General features: G+C 40.6%; 1 protein-coding gene across 1 annotated transcript in view; it reads left to right on the top strand.

Moving 5' to 3' along the window:
• The window catches only part of gabrb4 (gamma-aminobutyric acid type A receptor subunit beta4), a 104,823-nt gene that overhangs the window by 38,634 nt on the left and 43,043 nt on the right, over positions 1–23,146 (top strand). The window contains exon 4 of the mRNA XM_084136679.1: positions 20,456–20,676. Within this exon, the coding sequence (XP_083992805.1) occupies positions 20,456–20,676 (221 nt within the window). The remainder of the gene's footprint in view (positions 1–20,455; positions 20,677–23,146) is intronic.

Below are 23,146 nucleotides of genomic sequence, written 5' to 3'. Positions count from 1 at the left end.
TGGTCTTAAAACGAGGTGTGTTCTGGCGCATTGTTGGCGCGTTGCTATTTTGAGGCAACAGAAATAGACTGCATTTTTTTGGTTATTTATAGAGCGTGTTAGTAATGTGCGCCTATAGGCGGGTCCACAATGCACGTACATTCTGCTTATTAAACACACAGGGACGCACAGCAGCACACAAACATGCCAAATAATAAAATTAAAAGGATTACAATGTAAAAGATTATTATTGTGTACATAAAGATATGGTGGAATCCGGCTTGTCCCGTAGATGGTCTGCTTGCGCACTTTTACCTCACACACAAGCTTAAATGAGTCCACCCCGCAAGATTACTGTTATAAAAATGAACCTCGTCTGAAAGGGGGAGGTGTTGCTGTAATTTATAGTAATATTTTCAGAATTACTAAGAAGTCTAGTTTAAAATATAATTCTTTTGAAGTGTTGGTGCTTAATGTAGCAATATATAGTGTAAATGATAAATCATGTTTGAGATTTGTGCTGGCTACTGTATACAGGCCACCAGGGCACCATACAGACTTTATCAAAGAATTTGCTGGCTTTCTATCAGAGTTAGTACTGGCTGCAGATAAAGGCCTAATTGTTGGTGATTTTAATATACATGTAGATGACGAAAAAGATGCATTGGGATTGGCATTTAAAGACATTTAACTCTATTGGAGTTAGACAACACATGTCAGGACATACTCATTGTCATAATCATACTCTAGATCTAATATTATCACACGGAATCAATGTTGATGCCGTTGAAATTCTGCAGCAGAGCGATGACATCTCAGATCATTATCTAGTCTCGTGCATACTTCATTTAGCCAAGGCTGCAAAGCTGACTCCGTGTTACAAATATGTTAGGCCACTAAAGATTGCTTTATTAATAATCTTCCTGGTCAGTTTCATCATCTCAGCATCCCAGATAGCTTAGAAGAACTTGATATTGCGACAGAAACTTTTAACTCTCTCTTTTCTAGCACTTTAGACACAGTTCCTCCGTTGCACTTAAAGAAGATTAAAGAAAATAGTCCAATGCCGTGGTACAACGAGCACACTCGGGCCCTTAAGAGAGCAGCCAGAAAAATGAAGCGCAACTGGAAGAAAACAAAACTATAGTTATTTTGCATTTCATGGAAAGAGAGCACAATTGCATACAGAGAGGCCTTAAAAGCTGCTAGATCTGCTTATTTTTCCTCTATTAGAAGAAAATAAACAAAACCCTAGGTATTTATTTGAAACAAATAAAACTAACAAAAAAACAAATCTTCAAGCCCAGAAGTTTCCAAGCAGCACAGCAGTAATGACTTTATGAACTTCTTCACTTATAAGATTGATAATATCAGGGAGAAAATTATAACTATGCAACCGTCTACTACAGTATCGCATCAGGCAGTGCATTGTAGTCTCCCTAAGGAAAAATCCGATTCATTCATTGCTATAGAAGAGGAAGAATTCGCTAAACTCGTTAAATCATCTAAATCGACAACATATATGTTAGACCCTATACCGACTAAGCTACTGAAAGAGATGCTTCCAAGTTCCAGAGGTCATATAACCTCTTCTTAATATCATTAATTCATCTTTGTCATTAGGATACGTACCAAAAACTTCTAAGCTGGCTATGATTAAAGTTGATCCTACAGAATTAGTCAATTACAGGCCAATCTTGAATCTACCTTTTCTGTCAAAGATACTAGAAAAGGCAGTATCATCACAACTATGTTTTCGTTTTAGAAAGAAATGATATCTGCGAGGATTTTCAGGCAGGATTTAAACCGTACCATAGTACTGAGTCTGCTCTCATTAGAGTTACAAATGATTTATCATCTGATCGTGGTTGTATCTCGCTATTAGTGTTACTCGATCTTAGTGCTGCATTTGATACTATTGACCAGACATGGGGACTTGTGACTTGGTGACTTGGACTCGAGTCGACTCGAGTCGCTATTTTTATGACTTGTGACTTGACTTGACAAAAAATAAAATACTTGAGACTTGACTCGGACTTGGAAGTTAAAGACTCGGGACTTGACTTGACTTGAGACACGATGACTTGAATGACTTGAGTGTTAATCACATCATGTTTTCAGTTTGAATATAAAATATATAAATTATTTTAAAAAATAAAGTTGATTACCCAGCTGGAGCGCAGGCTGAGAATAGCGTTGTCATGACTGGATCACGACACCATCATCAGTCGCGCGCGCCCTCTCGTACCTTGCACACCACGCCCACTTAGATCAGATATCACGTCAACATGTCAGCCGGAGGGGTACTGACTCCGAGGGTCATCGCTTTCGGCTTCAAGAATTATTCACAAGATGGCAAAAGATGAACAGCGCTTTGCAAGACATGCAACATTAACATCGCGGATAGCCAGACAGAGCTGCCAACTCACGCATTCACCGTGAGACACACGCGACACTTTTCACATGCTCTCACGTCGCCACACATTCATTTTCTCACGCACAGAAAAATCGCGACGCAAGAGCAGGTTACATATGATATAAAAAAATCTCAGCTCTCAGATTCTGTCACTTTTATTACGAAATTCAAACAATAAATACCGTTTTGGCGCTTGTAAATGTGACGCGACAGATCCCTAGCGGCAGGTGAACCGATCATCTCTAGAAATAAACACGAATGAACAATGTTGAAAGATACAGTAGGCCTACAACTTACCGAAATGTATATTCCTCATACATAATATCGACCAATCAATCAAACAAATGGGTCAATAAAACAGCTGGAGAACAATTATGTCACATAACATTTACCCCAGGAAAGCCATTTGATGACCATAATATGGCTATAGCACGTTAGTTGGCTAGAAAAAAAAGTATTTTTCTAAATAAGTGTACTATTACATATTTATTATATTTTTACATATATCATTAAATAAAGTTGTTGTTATTATAATAAAAAAACGCATTATATATCTCTCTGTATGTTTACAGCATTAGGTGAGTTGTTTTTTTTTTCTTGAGAAAAATGAATGGCTATCTTGTGTAGCCTACCTAATATTTATCCAAATGAGTCAATATTAAATCAGATCACAATAATTGAATTGAATTTAAATAATAAAAAAGCATAGCTTACCAGAAATTGTACTATGTAAACATTGTAACATGTTGTCACTAAACCGAATACAATTCAGTTTAGTTACTAAAATGTTTTGACAATCACAATACACTTATTGTAAACACAGTTTACATACAACATTAAACTTCGATACATTTTAAACACTGTTGGCAGAAGTGAAAAATAAATAATTTTATGAAGTTACGATTTTGTTTGATTCCATGGTGTATTTTACTGAACATGAGTATTTACAATGCAAATCCAAATTGTTGTAATTTATTGACAGTTACTTATATCTGGTCTTTTCACTTTATTTAGATCAGATTCTGCAAGTAAAATTACAATAATAAGGTGACTTGACTTGGACTTGACTTGACCTACTACAGGACTTGACTTGACTTGACTTGACATAGCCTGTGACTTGACTTGACTTGACTTGCCCAAGAAAAAAATACTTGGGACTTACTTGAGACTTGAAGGTTAAGACTTGAGACTTACTTGAGACTTGCACATGTGTGACTTGGTCCCATCTCTGCTATTGACCACAGCATTCTTTTAAATAGACTCGAAAATTATGTTGCCATTAGTGGAATTGCATTAGCGTGGTTTAAATCATACTTATCTGGGCCCGGTTTCCCAAAGCGTTCTTATCTCTAAGTAGTTCTTAACCTGTTCCTTAAGCTCTCTCTTAACCTTATGGCACGATTCCCGAAACGTTCGTTCGCTAAGTATATCTTCTGTAAGTTACACTTTCGTAAGGTTGGTCTGGACCACTCTTAGCTTTACCTTATCACTGTTGCAGGTCTATATGAATATAATTCTGAAGTTTTAATACACCCAGACAGTATTAAATTAGGCTAATTCAAGTGTTTTCATGCAAAGAATAAAATTGTCATTACACTGATTGTTGTTAGATTTTATATTATACAATATTATTAATTTAATTAAAACGCTCTTTTAAAGGCCAGTGAAAGCATAGGCTACTGTCAGTTAAGTCCTATTCGGACGCTAATATTGTTTCTCATGGGCTCGTCCGGTATTTTAAACATTTACAGGGGTAAGTCGGTGATTTTAGTGCCGTCCGAATCCATAATATCAGTGTTTTTCTCACCCAACCCACGTAAAAATCCCTGGCCAAATCAGTACCTTCTGTTTTTTGACAAACAGGTTGTGTGGTAATTTAATTGCCGTCTGAATCCACATCTCTGAGTTTACAAGAGATTCAAAATTCACGGTTTAAATCCTTTTTGATCACTGCCGAGCACCGTACGCAAAATGTAAACTTTTATTACTGAAATGCTGGAAAGTATTTACAAGAACAATATTTCATCGCAGCTCCACCTCAGCGAACAAAAATGGGAAAGAGAAGAAGGCACGTACATTTTTGAAAAGGTTATTGTGGCAGCAATATATGTTACAATTTTAAAATATGTAGGCTAGGCTATTATAGGCTATTATAGTTTGGATTATTTTTTATAATATCCAATAATCATAATAAATTGCAATTTCAACTATTTCTGAAGTGCTTCATTTATAAAGATCACCGCTTTCTCACATAAACAGCCCCTGCACGAGAGAATAATTGATTCTCGAGCCATCGATATCAAACAATTCAGCACCATCGCCACGGACAGCGCCGGGTAACGTCGCACGTAAGAAGGTATATCTTAAGCAGCTTCCTAAGGTATGGTTCGGGGAACACACTTAGGAACATAAACAACTTTGGTAAGATATATCCTTCAAGCTTTCTTAGCGCGCTAAGAGTGAGCGTTATCGGGAAACCGGGCCCTGACCGTTATCAGTTTGTAGCAGTAAATGAAGAAATGTCTTATCAAGCAAAAGTTCAGTATGGCGTACCACAAGGCTCAGTACTAGGACCGTTGCTTTTCACTCTGTACATGCTACCCTTGGGAGATATCATTAGGAAGCATGGAATTAGTTTTCACTGTTATTCTGATGATACTCAGCTCTATATTTCTTCACGCCCTGATGAAACTTACCAATTCACAAAATTAATGGAATGCATAGCTGATATAAAAAATTGGATGACTAGTAATTTCCTACTACTTAATTCTGAAAAAAACAGAGATTCTAATTATTGGACAAAAAACTTCCTCACGTAATAATCTAGAATACTCTCTAACACTTGATGGCTGCTCTGTCAAGTCTTCGTCGTCGGTTAGGAACCTGGGGGTGCTCTTTGATACCAATCTTTCATTTGAAAGTCACGTGTCTAGTATCTGTAAAACCGCATTTTTCCATATTAAAAATATATCTAAATTACGTCATATGCTCTCATTGACAAATGCGTAACAATCTGTTAATGCGTTCATGACATCAAGGCTAGATTATTGTAATGCTTTTATGGGTGGTTGCCCTGCATGCTTAATAAACAAATTACAGCTGGTCCAAAATGCAGCAGCTCGAGTTCTTACCAGAACCAGGAAGTATGACCATCTTAGCCCTGTTCTGTCAACACTGCATTGGCTCCCTATTAAACATCGTATACATTTTAAAATATTGCTGATTACTTACTTCCTGTAACGGTCATCAGCTGGAGTGCCCTATTCAATCACAACTACATTTCCCATAATTCACTGCCCGGACTCATCATCCCTGATTATCACATTCACCTGTGTCTCATTATATTGTTTAGTTCACCCCATATAAGCCTGGTTCACCTCATCATTCCCTGCGAAATCTTCTGTTATGAATTGCTTCGAGACACGAAGGTTGAGGATCCAAATGCAGTTTATAACAGAAGACTTCGTAATCCTCATAATCAGGGATGATGAGTCCGGGCAGTGAATTATGGGAAATGTAGTTGTGAGTAAATAATGATAGTCTGATGTGGAGTGCCCTCAGGTGGCTCTCAAGGGCACTCCAGCTGATTACCGTTGCACTTCCGGTTCGCGTGGCTACGCGGAAGCGATAAAAATTCTGTATTATAAATTTTAAGGCCAGACAAGTAGTTTGTTGAGGGTTGGTTTGTAGGGAAGGACTACACACCTGCTCACATATATTCAAACACGCATACCTATAGACTGAACTCGTAACACACGTGCACGCCATCAGCATTCTCACGGGTTCGCGTTTTTCTAAGTTTGCGCAGAAAGAACTTAAGAGTTTTCTGTTAAAGTTAATAACTAATGTTCGTTGCGACGGAAGTGAATCAATAAAAACTAACTTTAGCTGGACAATAACTTTATTCTAGAGCTACTATAAAGCCAAAACAATCTCTGTTACTTTATTTTCCTATTATCAATGTAAAGCCGCTTTGGAACAATCTACATTGTTAACAGCGCTATATAAATGAAGATGACTTGACTTGACGAGCTGTTCCGTTTGCACTCTGGAAACGGCTTCGGTCTTTCCAGTATCAAATTCCGTCATGTAAATAGCAAATCTGCCATGGCGCGAGCGCAACTAGCATTTAAAGGGAATGGGAGATGAGACTCTGATTGGTTTAATGCATATAAATCCCAAACACACACCCATTACTCATTATGAGAATAGGGACAACCCTTTTAGACCATGCGCCTGGCGTGCTGACCATTTTTCCCGTCGTTAAACTAGCAAAAGTGGATTCGGACACGCCCTAAGTGAACTTGCGCCGTGCGCTTTAGACCATGCGCTTAGATCGTTAAAATAGGGCCCTAACAGTTTACAGGCGGTAGACAATTAAGCTCACTGTTACAATAACTTAGGACATTAAAGAGACCTTTCCACTGACTCTAAAATACACCAGAGGAATGATGGCCAGGGTCCCCCATGTTCACCTGTGTAAACATGCAATAGTCCTGTTGCAAGGAGGCATGAGGCCTGCAGATATGGCCAGAGCAATGCAATGTTCGTAATGTAAGACTACAGTGCTAAGGTAGACAGGATGGTTAGCTGACTGTCCTTGCAGTGCCAAACCATGTGTAACTGTATGTCCCCCCAGATGTGTTCGAGAACTTTCAAGTGCCTTGGTGGAAGAGTGGGGTAACATCTCGCAACAGGATCTGGCAAATCTGGTGCAGACGATGAGAATGAGATGCACTTTAATCACAGAATCATTATTCCATTTCTGTTTGTCAAATGTCAGTGAAACTTCTTCAGTTTATGTCTCATTTGATAAATATTTTTATGTTCATTTAAATATAACATAAAAAGAAACTTGAGGATGTTTCTTTTTTGCGGAGTATATTTTCAGGCTCTATTTGGTACCTTGTTTGTGGAAAGTGTCTTTTATTTAACAGAGCTATTAGAAAAAGAGAGCCATAAAATGATAGATATCAGAGACAAAAAGCAAGAGAGAATGTGGAGAGAGACACAGAGATCTGATGCTATGTTTTCTTCCAACTGCAATACCTCCATATGGTGCCACTGGAGAATTTCCATCCTTTTCCAGGCAGAATATTTGTATTTTTATTTGTTCAAAGTATTCACTCAAGTATGAGGTTGTTTTCCTTTACTTTTTCCACATTCTCCTTTACTTTTTTCCACATTCATGTGATGTACATCCGAGAGTAACATATTACTGACAAAGAAAATATGTAGGGTGTGGTTCTTGGTTGTATGCATAAATTTTTGATTGAATTTTGAGATGACAAGTAGACCAAATGATTGGAGAAGCCCTGCATACTGTATGTAAACAGAGAGAAGTTTTCAGCATAATGTCCAGCATAAAAAGGGTGAATTTCCCCTCGTCTAGGGTTACTGTAAACCTGGTTCCCTTAGAAGGGGAACAAGGCACTGCATCTTGGTATTGATGCTATGGGGAGCGCCATCAACGTGACCAGTGTCTGAGGAACGTGTAAACAAACAGCAATAATCATTGGGAGATGGAAGTCCTTGCGTCACATGCGTATAATGCCCGTGAGTATAAAAGGGTGTCAGAGTTACATATCATCAACACTTTTGTCTGAGGGAGATGCGCAGGCAGGCACGAATTATGGCAATGAGACATAGCATGTCATCCCCCTTCTCAGGCAACCAGGATTATAGTCTAAACCTGAGATGTTTCCTTTCGAAGTGGAACTCTGATGCTGTGTCTTGGTATTGATGCTATTGGGAACCAATATCCATTACGGCATGCTGTGGGAATGTCTGCCTCCCTAGGCTGTGAATATTCACAAACATATTGAGCATAACATAAATCGACTATGGATTACCCAGTCGGAGTCAGAAGTAAGTCAACCCCATGAGCGCATCCCATGTGACTCATCTAGTGGCACTATAAACCAATACTCCCCGATACTTGGAAAGATCCCCAAGCTTATGTGCTCTACAGCAAGGGAAGTCCTGGAGGTTACACCTGCCCCCCTTCCTTGCAGGATAGGCCTCAGTCCTATATGGCCCCAAGAGCAGAGCTCTAAGGGAAAAATCCCATACATAGCCTTAGCTATGTCAGGCTTATCTCACCAGAATTTGACAAGGCTGTGATCGTACGCTCCAGGGACCAGCCTAGACTGATCACACCGATGTGATCGTACATGCGAAAGGGTTAAACCAGGGGCTATAGTAGAGCACCCATCAAAACACCCATCCAAAGGGGAGCATACATCCCTACTTCAAAACTCAACAGTAATTGGGGAGGAAGGTAAATGAAGTAGAGGAAATATATATTGCCATACATAACTCTGTTTACCCTGCATCGACGCTAAGAGGGTAACCTTCAACAAATTTCACAGTGTGCAGGGCCCCACAGGCCTGTCTTATCTCCGCATATGCCTTGCCATGAGCCACTAGGTAGTAAGCAGAGAAGGCAGACTCATTTGAAAACATCTGCCTCTTCCCACCTATGACCCCACAATTGAGGCTGTTGGAGGTACTCATGGCTCGAACCGCGAGGTGCAAACACCTGACTTTCATCCCACAATTAAAAAGTCAAGCAAGAGGGGAGTTACCTCATCACAGTGAGCACATTCATTTTCCTCAGGAGCTTAAAGTGCTTGCACCATTGGCATGGCGGCAGCCTTCAAAGTGGATACAGCACCTGTGGAGAGATATCTTGCAAGCAGCTCGTCAACTGGGGCATTCTCACATATTGTTGCTCACACAGCCTCTCCACATGTGAATAAATAGAGACTGGCAGAGACTATACGAGCCGAATATAAATTCCTCCATTATCTTGACACCTCAATGTGGAGATATAGAAGGAATAAAAGCTTCAAAAACCTATATGTGGGACAGTGGAGGCGGATATAAATAACACCTGCCTTAACTCTCTCTGCATTTAATTCCTCAGACTTAGACAAGTCACATTAATTAGTTAGATCAGAAGCTGCCACAGAGTGGCTTCCTGAACCAACATGAAAGCAACATAGCAGGAGAAGCCCAAAAGGGAAAAAGGCCCCTTCAGTTTCCTTCCTATGCTTCGCCTACAATTCCCACAAATGATCCTGCCCTGCTCCCTTGGTGGCCGCAGGACCAAAACCACAAGGTGCATATGCTCAACTCTAAACCCTCAAGAGAGAGTCAAGCATGGGTGGAGCAAACACCTTCAGCTCCATTCAGCTCCTTCGAGAGTCAAACGCTAGATTCTTATCTCTCCAGAGAGAATTGAGTAATAACAGAGCCTCTTACTGTGAATGCATTGCCATGAGTACAACACCCTCAAGAGCCAAACACATTCCGTGCAAATGCTAGATTTTAAGCGTTTTAAGATTTTGAGAAAATCAAGCAAGAACAGAGCTTCTTACTGCAAATGCAACATAAGGAGCACATCCAGCACCCTCGAGAGACGAACACACTCCAACAGACTCTTATCTTACACACGCATAACAAACAAGTGGCTTCTGATGACAATAAAGCTGATTACGTGTAACTCAGGTGCCCTTTTATACTCACAGGTTCTCTCCATATGATGTCATGGACTGCCGTCTGCCAATGATTATTGTCGTTTGTTACATGTGCCTCAGACATTGGTCATGCTGATGGCATTCCCCATAGCGACAATGCCAAGACGCAGCGTCAATGTTCCACTTCAAAAGGGAACTTTACATGTGCATTTTAGTATGTCAAAATAAGCAATGAAAACCACAATACTAAACGAGCCAATGAACATGCGACAATTGCGCAAGCTGCTTCTATCTTGCAGCGCGGGTATATAATGAGCAGAAGGTGCAACTCATCTTTGCATTTCATTTCGGGGCCGAGCCGAGCTGATTCATGTTCTGTTCCAGCAGTCTTACTTCTAAAGAAGAGACAACTTTTTGGGTGTTCTTTTTGGAAGAAGCCCTCTCGTTCGTGTTGGTGTCACAGCGCGCTGCTGCAGGATCACCTCAGAAAAAGAAAAAAAACAGCTGTTTTCACAGCTCTGAGCGTGGCGGTTCGGTTGAGTGCCTCAGTGGATTGCACTATTTCCCACTGTTGGCCGCAGACATCCCCCTGTGCACTTCAGAAATAGAAAGAGCTGATTTTCCTAAAAGAGCTTACATGAGTGTGACATTCCACTTGTGTGTTTCCGGATGTGGTCGTTCCCTGTCCTCATGTGACGGCCACGGTCACTGTCTCACATGCCTGGGCGTAAGCATGCTAAAACTGTGTTTGTGGGTGTTTCATGTTCTCTCAGGAGAACATGACCATGTCAGCACGTTGTTCTTCTTCCCTTTCTCGCAAGGGCTTGAGCGTTCAACGTGCCGTGTGCCGTCGAGCTGCCGCCTGATAGCGCGTGTTGTTACGGCAACCCAGCGTGTCGTGCGGCGCTCTAGATGCGCGGTTGAGACTCGAGTACCTCACACGAGGTAGTCCCTTTGTCTTTTCCCCGATCTAGTTCCTCTTCTCTGGTGGCCACCAGAAAATGGTTACTGTGGCTAATACGTTGGACCCGCTCGGAGCCTAGCTAGATTGGAGTCTCTTGGAGACTCCGTCTCCAAGATTGGTTTGCAGCGATCGACCTGAAACGCGTACTTTCACGTCTCGATTCTTCCTTGACACAGGCCCTTCCTGTGCTTTGCTTTCGAAGGTTGTGGGCACCTCAGTCTGTTGGGGCTTCGGGTCAACTGGGACAAGAGCAAACTCTCTTATCTCGGTATGGAGCTAGACTCGGTCAACCAGACAGCGCGCCTCACCGAGGAGTCCAGTCGGTGTTTAACTGCTTGAATTCGTTCAAACGCAGGACAGCGGTCCTACTGAAACTTTTTCAGACGTCCTGGGGCATATGGCCTCCGCAGCCGCAGTAACGCCGCTCGGGTTGCTTCAATTGAGCACACATACACCGGGTTTCCATTACCCCACACTGTCACCAAACCTTCAGCCCTTGGTTGGACCATTCGTTTCTACAGGCAGGTGTTCCCCTGGAACAAGTATCCAGGCATGCTGTGGTCTTCACGGATGCCTCTGCCACCAGTTGGGGGGCCACGTACAACGGGCATGCAGCTTTGGGTCTGTGGACGGGGCCTCAGCTGCATTGGCATATCAGTTGCCTCGAGTTGCTAGCAATACGTCTTGTTTTCAGCCGCTTCAAGGTGCTGCATCTGAGGTCGCTTCATGCCATTCACATCCCTGGCGAGCTCAATCGTACAGCCGACGAGCTCTCATGACAGCTTACGCTTCCGGGATAGTGGCGACTCCATCCCCAGGTGGTCCAGCTGATTTGGAGGCGCTTTGGGACCGCACAGGTAGATCGGTTTGCCTCACCAGACACGTCACATTGCCAGTTGTTTTCTCCCTGACTGACGGAACCCTCGGCACATATGCATTGGCACGCAGCTGGCCCCGGAGCCTACGCAAGTATGCATTTCCCCCCAGTGAGCCTTATTGCACAGATCTTGTGCAGAGTCAGGAAGGAAGTGGAGCAGGTCCTGTTAGTGGCCCCCTATTGCCCCAACCGGACCTGGTTCCCAGAACTAGTACTCCTCGATACAGTCCCTCCATGGCCCATTCCTCTGAGGATGGACCTGCTTTCTCAGAGACGGGCACCTTATGGCACCCGCGTCCAGGCCTCTGGAAACTCCATGTCTGGTCCCTGGATGAGACACGAAGGTTTTAGGTGACCAGCCCCAGGCGGTGGCAGACACCATCACTTCTGCTAGAGCACCCTCTACGAGGCACCTCTATGCATTGAAATGGAATCTATTCGTTGAGTGGTGTTCTTACCGATGGGAAGACCCCCGAAGATGCCCGATCAGAGTTGTGCTTTCTTTCCTGCAAGATGGGCTGGAGCAAAAACTGTCTCTCTCCACCCTCAAAGTGTATGTCGCTGCTATTGCCTCGCATCACGATGCAGTTGAAGGTAAGCCATTGGGAAAGCATGACTTGATCATCAGGTTCCTGAGGGGGGCAAGGAGACTAAATTGCCTCGTCCCCACTCTATACCCTCTTAGCGCCTGTCTCTGGTGCTCAGCGCACTGCAGAGACCTCCCTTCGAACCGCTGCCGTCAGCAGAGCTAAAGATCCTGTCACTAAAGACAGTGCTCCCGATGGCACTGGCTTCTATCAAGAGTGTAGGGGACCTGCAAGCATTTTCAGTTAACGAATCATGCCTAGAGTTCGGGCCCGGTGAAGACCATGTTGTACTGAGACCCCTGGCCTGGCTATGTGCCCAAGGTTCCTACCACTCCTTTCAGAGACCAGGTAGTGAACCTGCAAGCGCTGCCCTTGAAGGAGGCAGACCCAGCCCTGGCTTTTCTCTGTCCCGTCCGCTCCTTGCGGTTATACGTGGACAGAACGCAAAGCTTTAGGACCTCAGACCAGCTCTTTGTCTGTTACAGAGGCCAGCAGAATGGAAAGGCTGTCTCCAAGCAGAGGTTAGCCCACTGGATAGTGGATGCAATTGTCTTGGCGTATCAATCCCAACATGTGCCTTGCCCATTCGGATTGTGAGCACACTCAACTAAAAGTGTTGCTTCCTCCTGGGTGTTGGCTCAAGGCGCCTTATATATAGAGCTGCGGCGATACCCAACACGTTCGCTAGATTCTATAGTCTTCGTGTAAAGCTGGTATCTTCCCGTATACTCGCCCCAAGTGGCCAGTAGCACAGGGAACCTGCTCAAGTGTCGGCTTGCTACGCCATTCTTGCCTGGTCGGCTAGATACGTGTGTCTATTTGCTCCAGTGTGTTCCCCGGAGACGGCTAACCCTGTTGAGTTCCTTCGTCACTCCTATGGCAGTCAGACGTTGCGAAACATCTGACGCCAGGCCTAACACTCATATGCACTGAGGAACCTGTGCTAGACTGGACGTCTATATGTAGTGGTCCCTATGGCAACCCCATATGTGTATTTTCCACGGTACGGCTACCCTAGCCAGTGTTTTTCCCTTGGCAGAGCCCGCTCTGCCATCTCTGCCGGTGTGCTTCCCCTCTAGGATCAGGCTGGAACCACCCCAGAAACTTCCATATGTCTTACTACTCTCCTTGGCTAGTCCATATGTGTATTCTCCACAGGTTACCTCCCTTTGGGCAGGTCGTGGCTTCCGCAGCATTCTCCTTCCCCTGGGAAGGGTACGCTTTCCCAGTGTTATCCAATGTTCTCACTGCGTGGGTCTTGCGGAACATCAGTGGCCAGGACTCCCCGCATAAGCTTCTGCCCCAAACTATGGGAGAGAAGTGAGGCTTATGCAGGGCACTGGAAGGGCCAACAGCATGGCATGTTGGTAGGGATACCATTCAAGTCGGATCCCTCTGACGAACGTAGGAGTGACCGACATGAAAGGGAACGTCTCGGTTACGAATGGTAACCCATGTTCCCTGAAAGAGGGAATGGAGACGTTCCTCCTGTTGCCATGTTTTTGTACCATCGCTGCAGACGGCCAGGTCCCTGGCTCGGCTCCTCAGCGAAAACCAAAATTGTGTTGCACCTTCTGCTCATTATATACCCGCGCTGCGTGATAGAAGCAGCTGGCGCAATTATCACATGCCAATGTGCATTGGCTCGTTTACTTTTTCTCGAAGTAGATTGGTCTCTCTGCGAAGATCCCATTCAAGTCGGATCCCTCCGACGAACGTCTCTGTTCCCTCTTTCAAGGAACATGGGTTACCATATGTAACCAAGACGTTTTTACCTTTTTTTTTTTACATATAGATTCACAATATCATATCATTTGACAGTGGTAGTAAGTAGCCAGCATGGTTTTACCTGTGGTTACCAAGTCAGTCTCACTGTCAGAATATTTTAATTTAAATCAAATCAAATCAAATCAAGTATATTTGTATAGCGCTTTTCACAATACAGATTGTATCAAAGCAGCTTCACAGTATTAAAATAAAATAATACAACAAAGTTTGTTTCTAGTGGAATTTATTGATTGATAGAATAAAATTAAATATCCCCAAAATATCCCCAACTGAGCAAGCCAAAGGCAACAGTGGCAAGGAACCGAAAAAACTCCATCAAGCGGCCTAATGGTGTCCTAAAACTCCATCAGGTGACCTAATGGAGAAAAAAAAAACCTTGGGAGAACCCAGGCTCAGTCGGGGGCCAGTTCTCCTCTGGCATTTATGAACTAGAGGCCGGATTGTAGTTTGAAACTGTGAGATTAACAATATTATATGAATGCCTGGCTGAAAAGATGCGTCTTTAATCTAGTTTTAAACTGGGAGAGTGAGTCCGAGCAACGAACAGTATCAGGAAGGCTATTCCAGAGTTTTGGAGCCAAATGTGAAAATGCTCTCCCTCCTTTGGTTGATCTGGATATCCTAGGTATGACCAAAAGCCTTGAATTTATTGATCTTAAAGAGCGCGATGGATTATAGGGTGATAGAAGATCCGTTAAATAGACTGGAGCTAAGCCGTTTAGGGCTTTATAAGTCAGTAGCAATACCTTATAATTAATACGGAACTTTATAGGTAGCCAATGTAGTGATGATAAAATCGGTGTTATATGATCATATTTTCTTGATCTAGTAAGAACTCTAGCGGCTGCATTTTGGACTAACTGTAGCTTGTTTATTGAGGATGCAGGACAACCGGCTAATAAAGCATTACAGTAATCTAGTCTCGAGGTCATGAATGCATGAACTAACTTTTCTGCACCAGAAACTGATAGCATATTACGTAGCTTAGCAATGTTTCTAAGGTGGAAAAAGGCTGTTTTTGTAACATACGAAATATGATTTTCAAAAGACAGGTTACAATCGAGTATAACACCCAGGTCTTTTACTGTAGAGGATAAAGTAACAGGACATCCTACGATGTCAAAGTTGTATTGTGAGAGGTTCTGTGGGCGGTTTTTTGAACCGATAAGTATTACCTCTGTCTTGTCTGGATTTAATAAAAGAAAATTACGCGTCATCCAATCTTTTATATCTTTAACACACTCTGTCAATTTGGATAATTTAGCGTTTTCATCCGGCCGTGATGAAATATATATTTGAGTGTCATCAGCATAACAATGGAAACTAATTCCATGTTTCCTTATAATATTTCCAAGTGGCAGCATATATATTGAGAATAACAGAGGGCCCAATACAGATCCCTGCGGCACTCCATAGTTTACTGGAATTATAATCGATTTTTCTCCATTTAAATAGACAAAATGGTAGCGGTCTGATAAGTATGATCTAAACCAGCTTAATGCTTGTCCCTGAACACCAGTATAATTTTGTAGTCGATCTAAGAGTATTGTATGATCTATAGTATCGAACGCAGCACTTAGATCAAGTAAAACTAGTATTGAGATGCAGCCTTGGTCAGAAGCTAAGAGTAAATCATTTGTGATTTTAACGAGCGCAGTTTCAGTGCTATGATGCGGCCTGAATCCTGACTGAAACTTTTCATAGATATCATTTTCTTGCAAGAAAGAGCCCAGTTGAGTGGACACAACTTTTTCTAGTAATTTAGACATAAAAGGTAGATTTGAAATGGGTCTATAATTTGCTAGATTATGCGGGTCTAATTGTGGTTTCTTAATGAGAGGTTTTATCACTGCCAGTTTAAATGTTCTTGGAACATGACCTAAAGATAAAGACGAGTTAATAATATTGAGGAGAGGCTCTTCCACTACAGGTAACACTTCCTTCAGTAGTTTAGTTGGTATAGGATCTAATAAACATGTTGTTGTTTTAGATGAAGTGATAAGTTTATTTAACTATTTTTGTTCTATAGTTGTAAAGCACTGTAATTGTTCTTGCGGGGGGAAAATTGAGGCTGAATTATAAGGTGCGATTGAGGATTGAACGTTTACAATTGTGGTTCTGATGTTTTCTATTTTCTCAGTGAAGAAGTTCATGAAATCATTACTACTAAACTGTAACGGGATATTTTGTTCGGGTGACGTCTGTTTATTTGTTAGTCTAGCCACGGTGTTAAATAAAAACCTAGGATTGTTTTGGTTGTTTTCTATTAGTTTGCGGAGATGCTCAGCCCTGGCCGCTTTTAGGGCCTTTTTATAACGTGACATACTGTCTTTCCACGCGATTCTAAAGACCTCTAAATTAGTTTGTTTCCATTTACGCTCTAAATTACGGGTTTCTCTCTTTAGAACATGCGTAGTATTATTGTACCATGGTGCTTTAATTTTCTCTGTGACCTTTTTTAATCTATTTTAATTTAAGCCTGTAATAATATAATAATTATAAATGAAATAATTGTTGCCAATAGCTATGAGCTTGTATAATTCATATATTTGTTCCAAGCAGAGGTGGACAGTAACAAAGTACATTTACTTGAGTACTGTACTTAAGTATACTTTTTGAGTATCTGTATTTAACTTGAGTATTATTTTTTCTGGAAACATTTTACTTTAACTTCATTACATTTGAAAGACAAATATCGTACTCCACTACATTTCTGTCAAGGTCCTTGAGTAGAACGTAGTAATGTTAGTTAGGGGATGATTTTGGTTGCAGGGCTTGCATTTTGGTTGGAAATCAAAGTCGAGTTGACGTCAGAACCCGACTGATGTTGGTTTCTGACGTCAACATGATTTTCATTTTCAACCACAATACAACGTCTGTCCAACATTGGAGATTAACGTCAATCTGACGTTGGATTCTGACATCAATCTGTGATCATTTTCAATGTTGGGTTTGGTCTTCTAAATGCAAATTGTGTCATTGTTTTGGAGCACACTAGCTTATAACAGGAAGGCTAAAATATTCATACTAAAAGCCAAAAAACTTTAAACAGGGCACTATTTGAGGGAACAGCCATTTGGGTGTCCGAAACTATTGTGGACGTTATTAAGTGCACTTATTCAATCTCACATTTAATCCCACTACTGGAACTGTGTTCTAGAAATAAATTTGATATTGATATGAGGGTAGGTAGGCAGGCATATATTCAGAGGCATAAGGTACTGTAAGTATTACATACAACAATGCAACAATAATAAAACAATGCATTGACATTTACTTTTCACTTTTGATACTTAAGTACTTTTAAAAACAAGTACTTCTGTACTTTTACTTAAGTAAAAATCAGTCTTTACAACTTTTATTTGTAACAGAGTAATATTTGACCAGTAGTATCTGTACTTTCACTCAAGTAAGGAAGTTGTGTACTTTGTCCACCTCTGGTTCCAAGTAAAATAGTTGTACACAGCTGTACATTATTAAGTTGGGTATCACTTTTCCAAGTAAATACAATACTTTTACTTTTTAGGATTGTTTATCTTATTTATTGAAACTGTTATGTGTTTCATGTAGCAAATTAGCTCTATATGAAATATTAATAATCAATAATAACTGGTTATAATTGATTATGAATATTGAATTATTATTCATAACGGATTATGATCAATAATTAATATTTTAATTATCTTTAATTATTTTCAGAATTTACTGTAGCAGAATCAATAGTATGATCATTTTATCAGTTCAGCCAATGAACAGAAAGCATAAACAAGTATTAACTCTAGGAACTATAATATCTTCCTGGCCAAGAAAGAATTAATCTCCAGCTAACAATAAATTAAGAAAATCACGGGTAACAGCATCGGTAACTTAGATCGAAGTTTAAGACAATAAATCTGATAAGCACACACACAAGCAATATCTTTTCAAATACGAACAATACTTTATTGATTATATACTAACACACAAAGCTAATTATCTAAAATATCTAACACAAACCCACGCACACGCATACGCACACATTCATACAGGTTACAGAAAGAAAGAAAGAAAGAAATACAAAAAGAAGAATGAGTTTGGGAAGAATGAGTTTAAGGGTAAGAGGAAGGAAATTCCGAATTTCTATATGCACTTGTAAGACATGACCTGAACGAACCATCAATCATTAATTTAACCCTTCTATCGTTTCTTAGACAGGTTATTATCAAAAACACCAGTTCAGCTTAAGTCTGGAGGTAGTCTACTTGCGTTTCCGTTTGAGGGTTCCCTTTTGTTGGGTAAAAAGGGTGTTTTCGGGGTCCGTTGGTTGATCTCCTCGTGCTTGGATAGAGCTTCGGGAAAACCAGTCACGTGGTGGCTGGTGGATGAATGAAAAGTCTTTGGAGTTGAAAGCGTGCGTTGCAGCCGTGAATCAATCGTGGACCGAAACTTTGCAGCAAAACTTAACTTAAAACCCAGACTTTCAATCGGAAAAGAAGAATAACACAAAAGAAAGAAAGAAAATAAGATACGGAAAGCAGCTAGATGACTGGGATTGAATCTAACCCATCTGATCTTAATTTGGGTTGATCTGCTCGTCTGTTAACGTTACATGGTTACTAAACCATCGTCTGCCGTCTCCGTCTTTGTTCTGCACTCGTGGATAGCTCTTCTCTATCAGAACATTTTGAACGAACTAACTTCCCTCCCCCCAACACTCTGCGCTGGTTTTTAAAGGGTTTTTAAAACAAAAAAGGTTTGTTACCCTACCAGTGAAGTCCTGACTGTTGCTTTGTTTGCAAAGTCATAAATCATGTCTTCCCTGGGGGGTTTCTCTAATGAAACTAAAAGACCAGATGCAACAGTTTAGGCATGATTTCTAATTATCAGAATATGAAACATTTTACACAGATTTAATTCCAACCATCTTGCTAGTTGTGTTCGTAAGATAGCATTGATATGAAACAGTACACACTTTCATTCACACCTCTAATAGTTATAACCATTACATGAATTATATGGGATCAAAGCATATTAAAACACACACAGGTGAAACAACACACGTAAAACACCATCGAATTCTGTAATTGCGTGATGTCTGATCCTAAGTCCATTGAAAATTGTTCTCGAATGATTTTATGTAAAGTTATTGGTAAGAATCAGTTCTCTGGTTTGAAGAGAAAAGAGAAATCTGGTTTGGTCATTCAGAGGTCCTCAAGGAGGAGGGGTTCAGGAATGTTGTGGGGGTTCAGTAACATCTGCTGGTATCGATCAGTCTTGCAAACTATCAAAGTTGACCAATAAAAGTCGTTGGTCCGCAGACTTCCTGGAGACTGTGAATGATTCATTGTGTGATGCCTTGGTCTCTGTCTTTCTCTTAACCAATCAGTAATTTGGCAACAAAGCTAGCTTTGACCAGTTATGTGTTAGTGCTGGGGCTGTAATTAGTCAGACTGGTCGGCGCCTGGATCCCGTGACAAGATGGATGAGGATAGAAGTCCTGACCAAATCTTGAATTAATATTCTGTTTGAATTAATATTCTGGAAGATTCATTTGTGTTTGATTCGCCCTTGTAGTTGTTACATTCATAATTTGTTTATGATTATTTATTTATCAGTCATCAACTGTACAAAATATATGAAATTGCCCTATGAAATATTTTATTGCTTCTATTACAGTTTGTAAACAGGGGCCTTGCCATGTGGATGAATATGAAGTCAAACTCTTTGCTAACCATTTCCTTAAATCATCCAGCATCCACAACTAAATGTAGGCTTATTGCATTATACTAGTTTCTGTGCAGAATGCTGTATTATTAGAGATGCCGTTCCAGTTTTCAGTTAGCGTTGAAGCAGCGATGAGTCATATCAGTGGATCTTTAGAGTGGCCTCCTTAGCCAATCGTATTTGCCCTACATCCAAAAGTCACTGGACCTAAAAGTCAATGGACCTAATCCTATCAAAGCAGTATTTTTGCTGCTTAATTAATATAAAAATTGGTACACATCTTAATCCATTTTATAATGTTTGCATTACCTTCTCATTCAATAAAAAATGTTTTATAATGAGTTTGCTGTCCTAGATGTTACAATGCTGTCAAACCAGATCAAACAAATATTGAGGCATAAAGTTTCTTATTTATTATCCTAAAATTAATTTGAAACATAATACTCAATTAGGGGTGGTGTTATTAAATAAAAATGTATAATTATCGTGTAAGAGTAAATACAGTCAGAGTAAATTGGATCAAAATCAATGACATGACGAAATGTTGACTAAATTTAAAGTACATTTTCTTTGAAAGGAAAAATCTAAAATAATAATATTAATAAGTACTTTGAATACACCTTAATTCTCAATCTCAGACTCTTTCTGTGCTCTTTGCAGGACTACACCATCACCATGTATTTCCAACAAAGCTGGAGGGACAAACGGTTGGCCTACGCTGAGATGGCTTTGAATCTCACTTTGGACAACCGTGTGGCTGATCAGTTATGGCTCCCAGATACCTACTTCCTGAATGACAAGAAGTCTTTCCTGCACGGTGTGACGGTGAAGAACCGAATGATTCGGCTCCACCCAGATGGCACTGTTCTTTATGGACTGAGGTAAATGCCACTGCCTCTGTAACATCACTGCTACCTATGTGTATTGTGCTGTATAATGTCAGATTTTCCAATAACACTGCAAATCACAGTCTTAAAGTCCACATGAAATCAGAAATGACCCTTAGCACACATTACTAGTCATGTGGTGAACAATTAATCCGTGACTATTACATTTGTCACAATACTGATGTTAAGTCGTCACAACTCTCAGTTCACACAGACTTTAAAGATGATTGTAATCAGCTGAAAGTAATGAATAGGTTTCATTCACTCAGTCCAAGCTCAATAATTGCCTGATTCACAGTCATTTAACCTGAACTTTGCAGCCATTTTGTCTTACATCATTCTTGTATTTATTGTTGATATCAGTGTCAAAGTTCTTAGTTTAACTTTAATTAAAAGTTAAACTTTATGTCACACTTGCTATCACAGTGAGGACAAGGTTAGCTATGGGAAAGCTTCTATTTGGGGTGTGTGAAAGATATGTGTTAATGGTTCACAGCACTGACAGACTGTGTTGAAAATGAAGGCGCTAATGATATTGGGTGGAAAGTGTGAAGAAGCTTTTGATTTACAGCCCCGCTTCAAACTTCGTTATTGATTTGGCCAAAGTAAGGTGGTCCCTTACTTTCAGAAAACATAAAACTGCATATAGCAAATTAGTCACGACTGTTTCCTGAAACTGTTACGTGGTGGCACCTTGCAATATATGAATGTCCATCATTTGTGAGAAAGCCATTGACGAAATTTTCAAGCTTACCATGTTTTCACTGTTATACGGTCGGGGGCGCTATCACAAATCTTCTGAAAGAGTACTGAATCTCATTAGCAAAACACATATGACGAAGATGCGGAAACAAGCAATATAATATGTAATCATATGCATATGTAAAATTACGCGATCATCAACATCAAACAGCATATAAATCAAAACTGCCCAATGTTACTGAATGAAATGTCGACCCAGGACGAGCTATAGGACTGTGCAACCTTAGTGTTGATGGACTTGATCTACTCCATCTATGTTTTTATCATCGTTCTGAATCCAATCCTGATGTAGTCTTTGACAAAAATGTGATTTTCTCAGCTTTTTGCTTAAAATGTTGCTTTTTTAATGAATCTTACTCACATACAAGTTTTGATTAAAAAAGAATGCATGAATGATTTTTTTTGTTTGTTGTTGTTTAAAAGCAGAGGGACTGTTCTTTTGACATTTTACATGTTCAGATATTCATACAACAAAAATATTCTGGGGACCATATACATTTTTGTGAAAATGATCAAAAATGCTGGCGGTGGCTGGCAACTTAAAAAAAAAAAAAAAAAACGCTGGCGGGAAAAGGCTAATTAGTCGATTCAAGATCGCCATTAATGTCAGATTTTTATAGTTAATTTACACAAAACAACAAAGCCATTAATTTTATTTTTTTTAAATCATGTTTACATGCAATATGTAAATAGAGATACGTTACAGGAGCTGTATGTAAGAAATGCATTTCAATTAATCATAAAATGGCCCTGATATGTCACTAGACATTAAGAAATCATGTTCATTTCAAATACTTATATCACTGACAACAGTAGTACGGCCAGGATATTGTCATTTAAAAAGTGAAGTTGCAGCCCTCAACTGATGTTGATGTTGTCATCTTGTGTTTTGGCCTGAAGCGCCACCCTCCACCTATCTACCAATCACGAAGTCAGTAGTGTTTCAGCATCCGGGTTGCCAGCTCTGCTCTAGTTACCACAGCTACGTAGCAGCCTACGTTCCTGCTGGATCCTGCAGCCTATCTGGCAACCTCAAGTCAGGGGGGAGGGGATTCACCGCTCTACAGTAATTTGAAAGTGATTGCAGTACCAGTTTTGGCCACAATCTTACATACGGCTCCTTTAAATATACATAGTTATTTGTAATCTGATAGCTACATAGGAAAAAATGCTGGACACATCAAAGCAAACCTTCCAAATCCATTTGTTCTGTTGGATGTGTAGCACAAGCACACATAAAACCGCCACCTTCTCTTCGCACCATCCAGTGTAGACAGCATTTTAATGGGTTCTGTTTGCTTTTGATGCACCATATTGTGCTGCTCACGTCCAGTGTAGACGCAGTGTAATAATCTAAAATTCAGTAAATTTATTAAATTAACAACAACAAAAAATCTCTGAACTTTTCAGATAGATGGAGCACAATGGAACAAACTGAGACAAGTTGTGAAGGTTTGACTATTGTCAGCTCAACACACAGGGCCCTATTTTAATGATCTAAGCACATGGTCTAAAGCGCATGGCGCAAGTGCACTTAGGGCGTGTCCGAATCAACTTTTGCTAGTTTTTGGTTTGTTCTTATTCTCTTAATGAGTAATGGGAGTGTTTTGGGCGTAATGTGCATTAAACCAATCAGAGTCTCATCTCCCATTCCCTTTAAATGCAAAACGTGACACAATGGCCAAAAGCTGTAGCGGTGACA

Source organism: Abramis brama (assembly GCF_963993115.1).
Source record: "Abramis brama genome assembly, chromosome: 15".
NCBI lineage: Eukaryota > Metazoa > Chordata > Actinopteri > Cypriniformes > Leuciscidae > Abramis > Abramis brama.
This window is presented reverse-complemented; position numbering and strand designations above follow the sequence as displayed.